General features: G+C 35.1%; 1 protein-coding gene across 1 annotated transcript in view; it reads left to right on the top strand.

The window, feature by feature from the left end:
• Nucleotides 1-1,223: 1,223 nt before the first annotated feature.
• Nucleotides 1,224-13,026, top strand: part of LOC104624046 (transcription initiation factor TFIID subunit 4-like) — a gene marked incomplete at its 5' end in the record, with an annotated part of 34,373 nt that continues 22,570 nt past the window's right edge. Inside the window, 5 exons of the mRNA XM_010291307.1 lie at nucleotides 1,224-1,361; nucleotides 2,571-2,798; nucleotides 3,683-3,805; nucleotides 5,525-5,614; nucleotides 7,493-7,750. Coding sequence (XP_010289609.1) covers nucleotides 1,224-1,361; nucleotides 2,571-2,798; nucleotides 3,683-3,805; nucleotides 5,525-5,614; nucleotides 7,493-7,750 — 837 coding nt within the window. The remainder of the gene's footprint in view (nucleotides 1,362-2,570; nucleotides 2,799-3,682; nucleotides 3,806-5,524; nucleotides 5,615-7,492; nucleotides 7,751-13,026) is intronic.

Raw genomic sequence — 13,026 nt, forward strand, 5'->3', positions numbered from 1 at the left:
CAAGTACAGAAGATTGATATCCAATAGATGTTGTTGCTGAACTGATTGGTAAGGAATGCTTGGGGCTTTGAATGCTTGCCTGGGCCTTGGTTCCTTTTGGAGATCTCTTAAGTATACTGGATGTTCTTTGAAGAAGTATTTTATGTAGGTTTAATAGACAGTTTAAGAATCTAAAATAAGCCATTCTTTATAAAAACATAACTTAAAATGTAAATCAAAGAAAATTAATTTTATCTTGTGCAAAACAATATTGCCCATGATTTATTACTCCAGCTGCTTAGAAAATTTGTCTTTTCTAAGTATGTATTTGAATGCAAATCTTAATAAGTGCAAGTTATAAGAGACCAGTGGGGCCTCTATTTTTACTAATGAGTGTTTCTCTTTTTGCCAAAATTGCCATATTGTGAGATGTATTTCTTTCATAATGGTATTTACATTCATGTAGAATTAAATAACAACTTTCCTGGATATATCTTTTATTCCTAAATCTTGTCCTTTTATATGATGGCAAGAGATTTCAATCTCTCTCTCCTAATTAAAGTAAATTACAAAAACAATTAATATGTTTGCTGCATGAGGCAAATTTACTGAGTTGTAAAGTCTGTAAGCTACTGAGTGAAAGTCTGTAAGCCAATCACTTTCCTTTGCATTTAACATTCCAACTTCTATCTGGTTACAGAGTGTGCATTCTATGACAAAGATTCTCAAAATGCTTAGACTTCATTTCTGTGCAGGTTATTTTCTGTATAATTTAATCTGTAATTATTTTGAAAATATTTTTCTACTTTCTGAATTTTCTCTCCATGTTAATTTTCTTCAAGAAAAAGTGCTGGAAAAGGTCAGTAAGTACCAAAATTACCAATATGTGTTACTGGCAATTATAAACTCAAATATTGATGAATAACTGACATGTAAATACTACAACTGAACTAATACATCAATGTAACATCAGTTTTTTTGCAGGTCACATCCTGTTTTTTCTAATCTTTTCCACATACCTGTGTGAGAAATAGCTTTTAGGAGAAACATTGCAAACATATTATTGAACATAAGAAAGCTCATTTTTGCATTATTTGTGAATATATGCTTAAGAACATATTACAGTTTTTGGGTTTTTTTGCAGTGTTGTTAATCATTATTCATGTAATCACTATTGTTAAAAATTCTTGGAGATCAAGTTACTAAGGAGGAAAAAAATAAAATGCTTATTTTTCCTTTATTAGCAACCAACTTCTGTAGCCACATCTACTGTTCGCCTAGGACTTCCAGTGCAAGCCAAAGTTGTTCAATCAACTGCTACACCTGTCAGTGCTACATCTGCTGCGACTCTGCCAGGAGGTTCTATTCTTTCACATACCACAGTAAGTAGTAAGAATACAAAAAGCAAAACAGGGGTGAAGAAATGGATGTTTGTAATTACATGTTTTTTAAACAGTGAATTTTAATGTTCACAAGTTTGCTTTTATCACAAATGTAATCCCAGAAATTAATAATGAATGTATAGTCAGACTGTATTATGCAGGTGCTGAGTGATAGCCTAAATCTTACTTTCTACTGTTTCCTAGATGATAAAAATTTGGGGGGTAGCGTAGATTCAGTTTTAAGTTGTTTGTTTTTTTTTTAAGGAAAAACTTAAATCAGCTGGACTCAAATACTGTGTCAGTGGTGGACATGCTGCACTACATTTGTCCCCTGTCGAGAGCTGTGGTGTCTGCTGTGTGGGCACCAGTGCTGCAGGATCCACGGCATCACCTGTGGCATTGCAGTGCAGGTGCTTGTGTCAGCTCGTTCTGCATCTGCACCCAAGACAGAGCAAAGCTCTGCAGTCAGGCTGGATTGGGACGACCTGGTAGCTTCTGCTCAGTGTGTTATGCTGCATAGCAGAGCTCTCTAGCTTTGATGTGTCAGGCTTTGGCACTCGGAAGGGTGGCATACTAAGTCAGATAAAGTATGAGAGCTGAACTGGGTGGGTGTGTGTACGTGGTGCTCTGTACAGCCTGGTAAGTTTTCCAGCCTTCTAAGGTTGAGGAGTGTGCAGCATGGTCTTTGCGTGTGGCCCAGCTAGGTCCAGGACAGTTTTGCTTGCTAGGGCTTTGCACTGGTGCAAAAGCGTATATGCTGCTGCTGGGTTCAGATTAGGTTGGGAAGCTGTGTTAGTGTGTTTGTGTCAACTGAATCTGAGCTGTCATTGTGGTATAGATAGTTGTAAACCTGATGACATGATCACAGATCATTGGGAATTGACTTGTTTATATTAAGGGCTAAATTAACGGAAAGTTGAGTTACAGAAGTCACATCATCATGGTGATCTTAAAGGGCTGGGTAATAGCAACTCATTTTTCAGTGGTGCATTTATTTTTGTAATAAAAAGAACTTCAAATGAGGACTTTCACTGCTCAGTAAAGGGTGACAAAATTAGGGTTATAATAAGTAAGGTCAATTTTTTTATTTTGTCAGTAAGGGTGTATTTGAAAGGAAATGAGTCTTGTCAGGCTTTCAAGAACTTTATGGTTGAGTAAAAGAATTAAAAGGAGATAATTACCTGTTTTTTCAATATAAAATCTTAATAGGTAACAGTAGCTACAACAAGTGCTCAAAATTTATTCAAGACAACAGTAGCAACTGGAACATCAGCTTCTCAACAACCTGCAGTAATTACTGCTGGACAAACTCAAGCTTCAGCACAAAACCAGGGTCAGCCTCGGCTGCCACTTCCACCTCACACAACAGCACAAGTACCAGCACAGCCCCAGGTCATACCAAGCTCTCCTGTACCTGGAACTACAGTTGTATCACAGGTAAGTTTTAAAATACTAGATAGTTGTTTTCAGTACTTTTTGAACTTCTAAGGTTTATTCAGAAGCAGAAAGAACTTTTTCTTCACGCAAACACACTTCCCATGATGGAACAAATACTTTACAAATAAGAAACATTTCCCCTCATTTCAACTAAATGGGATACAAATTATGAGAGGGAGGAAGAACACTTGTGGTCAGCTTTCCCCATCCTGCCGTGTATGTGTTAGTAGTGGAAGAACTATTGTGTTTCTGTAGACAGAACAATCAGGCCTTCAGTCTATGGACTTCATTGCTATCATGTTGCTGGGCCTCAAAACTGTGGTTGCGCTGAAGTGTAACATTTCTGTTTCTTGGACTAATTACACCATATAAAAATAATGGCTTGAAAAAATTAAAGCATCTGTTTTCCTACTGATGAAGAAAACATTAGATGATGTCTGAAGACTATTTCTAATTTGATTTTACTGCTGTAGCTGCTTTGTACAAAAACATATTGAATCAGTAATTTAACAAATTAAGATAGCTTGGGGAACATTGTACATTGTGTATTGGGCATCTCAAAAGAGAATGCATTTCCAATAAATTGTGTTACTTCTCATATTTAAGGTTATTTTTATCGAAACAGACTGTAAAATATTAAATATATTTCTTTCATTGATTTTTTTGTTAGTAACTGTGAGGTATGATGTTCAGTTACATAAAGAAGTGAAGAAAATACCAGGTAACTAGCAGCAATAGTAAAATAGCTGCAGATGTATTTCAAATATGTCCTGCCTGAATTAGAACAATTTCATCATTTTCCCAATTTATAGTGATCAGAGCATGCATTGATCCTGATTGGAAAATAGCATGGATCTGATATTTGTTTTCTTTGGCTTTTGCAGGAAATGCAAGAGAATGTGAAAAAATGCAAAAACTTTTTAGCTACCCTTATAAAACTTGCTTCTCATAATTCACCATCTCCAGAAACATCCCGTAATGTGAAAGCTCTGGTTCAGGATTTGTTGGTAAATATTTAGTTATCTTTCATTTTCTTAGTTATCCTTTAAGCTTGCTATTTATGTATGCTAAAAACCGTTGCTTTGATCTTAACAATTTATTTTGCTGTAATGAAAATGAAAGCAGCTGAGCTACATCAAAATGCAAATATTCTGTATGTTACTTAAAAAAATGTGTTAAAGGTAGGCTTTCTCTTAGTTTCTGAAAGGAGAAGTGCATCCAAGTATTTAGTATGCATTCATCAAAAACGCTCTGATGGATAATATTTTGGTCATTTATTTAGAAAAATAGAGTGAACTACGGGATTTTTTCCTTGGTGATTTATTAAGTTTGTTTTCCCTCCAAACCATGGTCTTCTCTGAAACAGGAAGAAGCTATTAAATTTTTTATTCATAGGATGAATGTAGATAACATGCCTCCACAACGCGGGTTAGAGTTTCTAGGACTGAAGGAAAAGTATTTTGCTAAGCTGCTGAGTCCAAGCAGTTTTGCAGACAGATGCCCTGCATGGAGCCTTAACTGCAAGTGGATTTCAAGAAGCAAAGTTGTGTTTCAGCAAGACAGAGTCCTTGGGCTGGAAAAAGTCTGACTGAACTGTAGTCTCCAGTGCAACAGATGTTTCAGTGAATTGTATAAATGCGTTGCGGACAGATGTTACTGTGGAGCTGGACAAATGGTCAAGCTTCTTAAAATAAATTAAATACAGTCTATGAAGATCTTGGATTTAAAAGTAGTTGATATATATGTCTTTGAATTCATTGACAGAGAAACCTATGTATTTTAGACAAGCCTAAGACTTTTTTCAGGTATGAGCCATTCAGCAATAATATTCAGTGGTTCCAGTAAAAACTCATTTCAACTCTTAAAAACTAAGAAATATTAACTAAGTAAAAGTAACTACTTATGATATTTTAAATGAAGTAATGAGACACATATATAATAAATACATTTTTTAAAGGTTGTTTTGGTTGGTATGTTTTTGTTCTTGTTCTATAGTCCAGGAAAGCTAATGAATGTTTGATTACAACCTGAGATTGTAACTAACAATACTCGAGAAGTATTATAAAATACACCTGGATGATAGAGTTCTCCTGTATTAACTACTAAATAAACTACTGAATATATGTTTCATATATTTATAAGCTTCTATTTTGTGAGTAGACACAATATATATACACACACATTTATATAGGTGAAAATTTTCTATATATTTATATGTATATTTTTTTATATGCTTTACATATAGTTTTATATATACACATACACATTTTCTACTAAGTTAAATTGAACCTTCAAAATTGGTTTTGGAATTAAGTAAAGAAATTTTCTTATTACAAGGGCTGAAAAATTTTATAGTAGTTTGTAGGGTTACTTCAACAACCTGTTTTTTTAATTAATATTTTTTTATAAGAACTCACTATGTAAATGTTAGCAAGAGAATGGAATCCCAAAAAAGACTTGAGTGTTTGTGGGATCTCCTTGTGTCTTAAATTGTGCATCCCCAAGGGAACTCCCTGAATTCTGAGTGGTATGTTACATATATAAATTAGCTCTTGACAGAAGGATTTTATAGATTGAGAGGACCTGAGGGACTTCAGCTTTGAAACTTCTTCTTGGTACGGTAGGCTATTTAGCTAGAGATACATACATATATATTATCTGGGAAAAAAACAACCAACTAACTGAACTGAGTTGTTGATGCTTTTTTTTTTTTCTTCTCCCTGAAGGATGCAAAGATTGATCCAGAAGAATTTACAGGCCGCCTTCAGTCAGAACTCAAATCATCTCCTCAGCCATATCTTGTACCTTTCCTTAAGGTAATGTGAATATTGTTTAGATAAGTTTATTTCAGTGCAAATCTCAATACATTAAGTTTTAGAATATACTTTTCACCTAAAATGAGCTTTACCTCTCTAGAGCAGAACTTCTCAGTTTTTACTTTGTGCTGCCAATTTCTGCTGAAATCTTCTTGGTTGGAAGTCACGTGCAGGCTCCATCTCTGTCAGGCCAGCCAGGTGCTGCTTACTGCTTTTGTAGTTGGGAGCTGTGTCTGTGCTGCAGCTGTCTGCTCCCTGACAGGTTGAGGTAATGGTAAGAAATAGGGCTTTCATACAGGAGGACAACCTCATGTGTTTGGGGCCTTGATTTAGGTTTAAGAAAAATCTATTTGTCATCCAGGACTAATCTGGAGTTTACTGCTTGAGTAGCTCTGATCTAGAATGTTGTAGTAATTAGATTTATATAAAAAAGCAGTTACTCTCTAGTTTGGAAGTCATCCATTGTCTATTCTGTAACAATTCTTTACTGTTACAATGCATATACTTTTCTGTGGTAGTGGGCAATTCTCACAAGTTTTGTGAAGAAGTACAGCATTCACATTCGGAAGACTCACAAGTTATTTCTATAAAATGCTTCAAGTAATTTAATAAGCCTTTTCCATATTATTTTTGTAATCTACATTTGAGTTGTTGATAACTTTCAATGCATATGTAACAGTGATTATGGAAAAACTAAACTGGATAATGCTGTTGAAATAATTGATTAGCTGATCCTATTTGTAATCTGGAACTATCTATAACAGAAGTTCTAATGTGATACCAAATGGATTTATTGTTGGGTCCTAAGTTAGCATACGTGGTTTTAAATTTAACTTATGATTGGTTCTGGTACATTAGCTACAATAGCTTCCATATGCAAGATTATACACAAACATACAAAGTGTGTTTAATTATGCCCCAACAGAACAACAACTATAATTTTAAAAGTATTTTTCTTCTAGTCCAAAACTTCTCAGTTCAGGGCAGATTTCCTCTCTTTCTTCTCTCCCTTCAACTTTTCTTCAGAACTCTCTCCCTCTGCTTCTGTTTTTTCAAGTTATCATTAACCCTTTTTGTGCCTTTTCCTGTTGTTATACTGCAGTCACTTCTAGCATCATAATAAGTTTTAACTTGTTTGCTTTCTTTGAAGTCCTTTCTTGGCAACAGGCATTAAGTTTTTAAATAAATATTAGAAGTTTAGAAAGGACTGTAGCTTGGGCTAAACACTGTTGCATTCTACAGCTGCCTGGGGGAGCACTTCAAAAGAACATTACTACCACTTAAAAAGTTTACTCGTGAAGGTACAGTATAGTCTTTTAGAACTGTATTTTTTAGTTGAACTGGTCTGAACATGAAGTGTACAATAGTACACTTTTCTAATCCAGTCAGAATATATTAGATCAGTAATAACACAGTAAACAGCTATTGCTGTAGGGCATCAACAGTTAAATCGTCTTGTTCTAGGTACTGGAAGCATGTCAGAAGTAGTAAATTGGTGCAGCTTGTTTCTTCTAGCATGCAATGGGAATAGGGTTGTTCCTATGGTTCTTCCTTTTCTGTTTCCATTTTTTTGCCCTTCCAAAAACCTAAACTACAGGTTCTAGATAGTCTTGAGGAGGGGACTGTTACATTTTACTGCTCTGGTGGAATTGGGGCACTTTTAGGGCACAGGGTTGCTAAATCCAAATTGAAAGCTTATTAAAAATGTAAGCTGAACTTTCTCTCTTACAAAATATGTTCAGTCTTATTTCTTTGATGAATAGGCAGATAATAAAATTGTAAAGAGAGCTGCATTGTCCTAATTATGTTTACAGTAAATTTAAAAATACTTTTTGTCAACCTGATAAATTTGGTATTTCATAAACTTTCTGTTTTTAGAAAAGTCTACCTGCATTGAGACAATCTTTGCTGAATAGTCAACATTCAGTTTTGCAAGGACAACCGTCTCAGCAGTCACTTCAACAAACCAAGCTATCGCAAGTTATACCTCAATCTGCCTCTGGAAGCATTTCCTCTGTTGTCACAACGCAGACAATAGGAATAAGGCAACCGAACAACATTTGCACAGTCTCTGTATCAAATACAGTGCAGCCTCCTCAGGTTAAGGTGGTACAGTCAAATCAGAGTTCTCAACTGGTAGGTACTGTAGTATAAAAGAGAACTTCTTAACAAACTGAATAGCAATTTTCAATGTTACTTTTATTGCAGCTTGTTTGTGCAAATATTTTTTTGTTTGTATCGTATTCTGTGATATATCGTAGTACCTCATTTTATGGCAGTTCACATGTATGGTCAACCATTAGTTTAGATCATATTGTTATGTAAGCACAGTGGAATTTGAGTTAATTACAAATCTAGAACAGAAAACTTTTCAAGACTTACAGGCAAGAGTATAATTTTTAGTATGTCATTAGGTATGCTGCTTTGCATAGATTAGTTTGCATTAAAATTAACTCTTATCTCATTTTAAACTCTTCTACGCATAGTTATAAAATTTTGTAGAAGAAAAATTGTACTGTACCAGCATGTCTTGTTTAGAAATAGTGCCATACTTTGTTATTTACTGAAATATATCATTGTGCATATTGGAGTATTACGTACTTAGACTCACTAATTTCAAAGGCACTATCGATAAGGCAACTACACAGCCAGTTACTCACTGAGTGTGGTAAATTTATCCCGCTGTTATACAGGATCTTGCATGTGTGTTTACAGTTGTAATTAAAGTATTTTTAGGATTTTTACAAGGCCTTGAGTTTATACAGGCATTATCAACCTTCAAGCAAAGGTCTAAGAATTTCTTTGTCTGTGGTGTCTGTGTATGTATGAGTAAAGTAGTTGACTCAGGTTTTGAAATCAAATTGACAAGTTCCAGAAGGTGTATCAAGTTGGTACAAATTTATAGTATCAGGATTCAGAAATGCACATATGATAATGTAAAACCTTACAGTGATCTATCCTTGAGTTTATAGGCTCTGTAAAGGATAGAAATAATTTTGTAGGGTGTATAGAGAGAGAATATTTCTTTTGCTTTAATTTAAAACTAGCAGTGCACAATCTGAAAACGTCTGAGCCATCTGAGCCATGTCTTTTGAACCATGCAAATACTTTCTAGTAGCTAAACTACTAACTTTGAAATAAAAGTAATATAATTTTACCATCCTTTAGTGAGCATAGTTTTAATGTGTAAGAACATCTTAGCTGCTAAGTCTGACTCTGGCTTTTGTAATACACACAAGACATTTGGATATTTTGCACCTGAACTTGGCTGCTTTCTGTTCAGACAATTGCATTCTTTCCTTTTTCTGAGATGGGTTCTCCCATCCCTTGTGGACTGTTGTGTTAATTAGAAAAACATTCCTCAGACTTTTTGTGACTTCTTTTTGATTTGTCCATGTTTCGTGAGACTGAATTGACAGTCACTTTGGTTCTTCAAGTTAGGGGAGCAGGAACTTGCTGTAATTACAGGCAGTAGGTGTAAAAATTACTCCCTGTCCTGGGGAAAGCAAATTTCTGACAGCAGCTGACAGGTTCCTTACAAGTATAAACGGCCAGTAAGTCTAGCCTTACCTCATGCCACAATCTTAGGACTAACCTACTGCCAGGTAACACAGCTTTTTCCAATGTTTTGTAATCCACTTTAAACACTCCTGTGCCTACTAGGCAAGTTGCACCCCACCTTTTAAGAAACAGTGATGTAGAACAAAAATGTGTCAGTAAGTCCACAGGAATTCTTACTCCTATGATTATAGTTCTTGTGAAATATTTTCTGAATGGGATAAAGCCAAATTTATGGGAGAGACACCTTCTGTGTCTCTCTCACATGTCAATTCATACTCAAAGCGAGCAATTGTGATGTTAACCTGAGGAGAGATTAAGAATGTGAAGAGTTGCTCTGTCATCTTATTCAATGTACCTATGCAATATGAGGGAGCTGAAAACTGCTAAAGTAATATATTGTGGAGATTGATCTGATGGACAAAAGAAGTTGTTTCTCTGTCTGGATATCATAGGTCTAGGACTGAAATTTCATCTTACTGGGTACATGAAATGACCACTATGTTTTCAAAAGGTAGCAAACTCTGCAGAGCAAAACTATACTTAATACTATACCTTTTCTAGAAAATATTTAGGATGAGGTGAATACATTAAAAATTATAATTTATTGGCTTTATTGCAAAACTGTCTTTCTGTATTTGCTTTTAATTTATCAGTAGTTAGTTAATAGAACCAAACATTACGTTAACCAAGCACTTATTATTGGCGCTCACGTAAGTTCTACACAGAAAAACGCAGCATCAGACGGTAAGAGTTACTGCATTAAAAAAATCTTACATACCACAACAACCATCAACTCAGGTGCCAAGTAGACAACGCAGCATCATCTCCATATCACACTATTAATTGTTTGTATTTACTTTTCTGTGGTGACAGCGATCACACTCTTCACACTTCTTAGTGCTCCCCAAAATCAGAGCACAGCAAAGAGCTGCTGGCCATCTTGCCTGGGACTTGTCCGGAAGAGGAAGATTACAGCTGGCTTGCCTAAGGGTGGCCAGCACTGATGGAGGAAACTGGCTGAGCTCCAGATTTTCCGAGCCTGAAGCTCAATGGAGAGAGTTCCAGCTGGCTTTTCAAACTGTCCAGCTGCAGAAGGGCAAGCCTGTTTTGGAATATAGTTCCTTTCATACCAGCCCCTTTATAGTGGTCTACTTTCTTTCAAAATGTGGAGAATCTGTTAGCTGTTCCTTTCTTCTGACTTTTCTGTTTTACAAAGGGCTGGGATATAGTGATGCTCCTTCCAGTTACATTGAGGTATCTTGCAACATGGGAACTCTATGTATGCTGTTCAGCATGCAATGTAGATTGTGCAAAGGAGACTTCAGCGTTAAAATGTGTAGTGTTAGTGGAGATGATAGAGGAGACTCTTTTATTTACCTGTTTTGTGAAGTATTGGAATCGCATTCCAAAACTATGAAAAAGCTATGCTCTGAAGGGCTAGATAGTGCTGTTAGTACTGGTAACTACTTCTAGCTAGGGAAAAGGGGAATAATCTTAGGCTAACGTTTTATTGATGAGACACTAATGAGATAAACCAGCAATCAATTTTTTTAATTGTTCTAAGTGCAGTGTTCAAAGTTTGTCTAAATTGTCATTCTTAGGGTGCCTTATATATGCACATATTACCTGTCTTGTTCTGGGTGTTAATACAGCAGACAAAATTTTTATGAGAGAGAGAGATGTTCTTTATAAAATGTGTTGAAATTGTAAGTAGATTGATGAGTAATGGAGATCGATTAGCACTTTATATATTGTGTTGACACTACATTGTAAAGGGAAAGTACTCCTGGAGGTTGAAGCCAATTACTAAATTTAAATTATAAAGAAACAGTAAGAAATTCCAAGTTTCCTAATCTTAATTAAAACATTTAATTATATGCAAAGCAATATAAATATTTGTGCAGGTCTAGGATTAGGAAAGATGTGTAGAAACACATCTGGACCATTGTTGCTGCAGAAAATTGTGCACAGTGTCCAGAGGGGAGATTTTACCATCTTCTAAGTTACATTGGAATAGTATTTGCTAAAACATTTACTAACACTTTTCCAGGGACTGTCATAGTGGTTGGAGGCTCCCAAAAGGTGAGATAGAGTAATGGAATTTGGAAACAAGATACAACAGCAAAATGAACATTATGTTATATGGGGATGTTATGCTTTGCTTTTTAATTCTCTACTTAAGCTTTTTCTGGCATCAGTTTTCTGTTGTTGAATGATTGTAATTTGTACACATTTTAGTAACTCGCAGGAAATAATTTTCTTTTTGTCCTGTGTGCAAGGCAGCTTAGAAATGGAAGAGTAAAAGACGGCTATTTGGATAAAAGGAGCAGTTTCTGTTAATGAACTAATAAAGATCTACTCACTGACTTGGAATTTGGTGTACAATAAAACTTAAATAAAAATTGCTGTTGAGCAGTAGACGTCAGGGATCCATTAACAGGAACAAAGCCTGTACTTGACAAATTGTATGCCCATATGAAATACAGCCTAGTAGTTTTCTGTGTTGTTATCATGGACTTTACTGTCATAATTTTGTGGGCTGTACCTTAATATAAGGACGATATTGGCAATGAATGCTGTTTGGAAACCAGTAGCAAAAGATGGCAATTAGAGGACAGACTTGAAAGCAAAGGCTAAAATAAAAGCTTAAGAGAATTAAATACATGTAACTTGGTCAAACACTGACTAAAGGGGATCATAAAAACCATTACAAATATTTTAAGGGTTTAAACTTCAAAGTATATTGATGAATTATTTAGAGCGGTCTAAGAGAGTATAAATACGAATAACAAGATATAATTAAGCAAAGTAGGATTTAGGCACTATATGAGGTGAAATATCCTTACACTACGACAGATTATTAGACGGTAGATCAGGCTCCCAAAGACAGTGATGAAAAAGCTGTCATTGAAAACATTCAAAATTAGATGAGGTGAAATACTGCAGGAAGAATTGTATCATAAATTAGTGAGCAGGTAGGACAAGTGATCCAGTGGCTTTTGGTTTTATTTTTATTCATTGCTTCTTTGAAAACATACACACAATGGAACAATATTGTTGTCGTATTAACATTAAAGTACATGCTGAGTTTTTAAAAAGTCAACTTTTTTTAATTTTGGAGGAAAGATAATTGCTTATGCAAATTCTGAGGCACTGTTGAAAAATTGTGACTGTTACTATTATAGCATGGTAAACAATAGTAAATATGAATTCTAGGCCCATAAAAGCATGAACATTGTAAGTTAATGCTGCCAGATTACATGATAGCTGAGGTTTGATATGACATTTATCTTCAGGAGTGAGTAGACTGATAAATCACAAGTGGCATAGCCACAAGTGAGTTAGCAAGTGTTTACTCATGAGTGAAGATAAATGTCATATCAAACCATAGCCATTCCAAATTTTGTACATTTACAAGTGGCTTGTTTCTTCCTTCCACAATACTTTGTTTTAACCTAGTTGAGAGAAGAATGCTTGGTGAAGGATATATTTTACAATTTTATTTTTACTTTCCATTCTTTGCAGAAGTTTCTATTTCCTATGCTTTTGTTTTTATTCCTGTATTTGATATGCTTAAGCTTTTGGATCAGGTGTTTTTGTTGCAAAATGTGACTTGTGTAAATTGAGTAAAGCTGATTTTGCAGCCCTTGTCAAGTAAGGGGAAGCATATCGTTGAGACCCCATGCATCTGCATTTGCAAAGAGGCATCTAGATTGTTGAGACTTGCACAATCCTTGTCCTCAAAAACTTTAGCGGTGAGTTCTAATCTAATTGTCCTAGAAGACTTTCTTTCAATGGTTTGTAGGTAGTAGCTTTAATTTTTATTTAGTATCTGTTTAAATAAGGGAAAG

Source organism: Phaethon lepturus, unplaced genomic scaffold (genome assembly GCF_000687285.1).
Source record: "Phaethon lepturus isolate BGI_N335 unplaced genomic scaffold, ASM68728v1 scaffold18167, whole genome shotgun sequence".
Classification (NCBI taxonomy): domain Eukaryota; kingdom Metazoa; phylum Chordata; class Aves; order Phaethontiformes; family Phaethontidae; genus Phaethon; species Phaethon lepturus.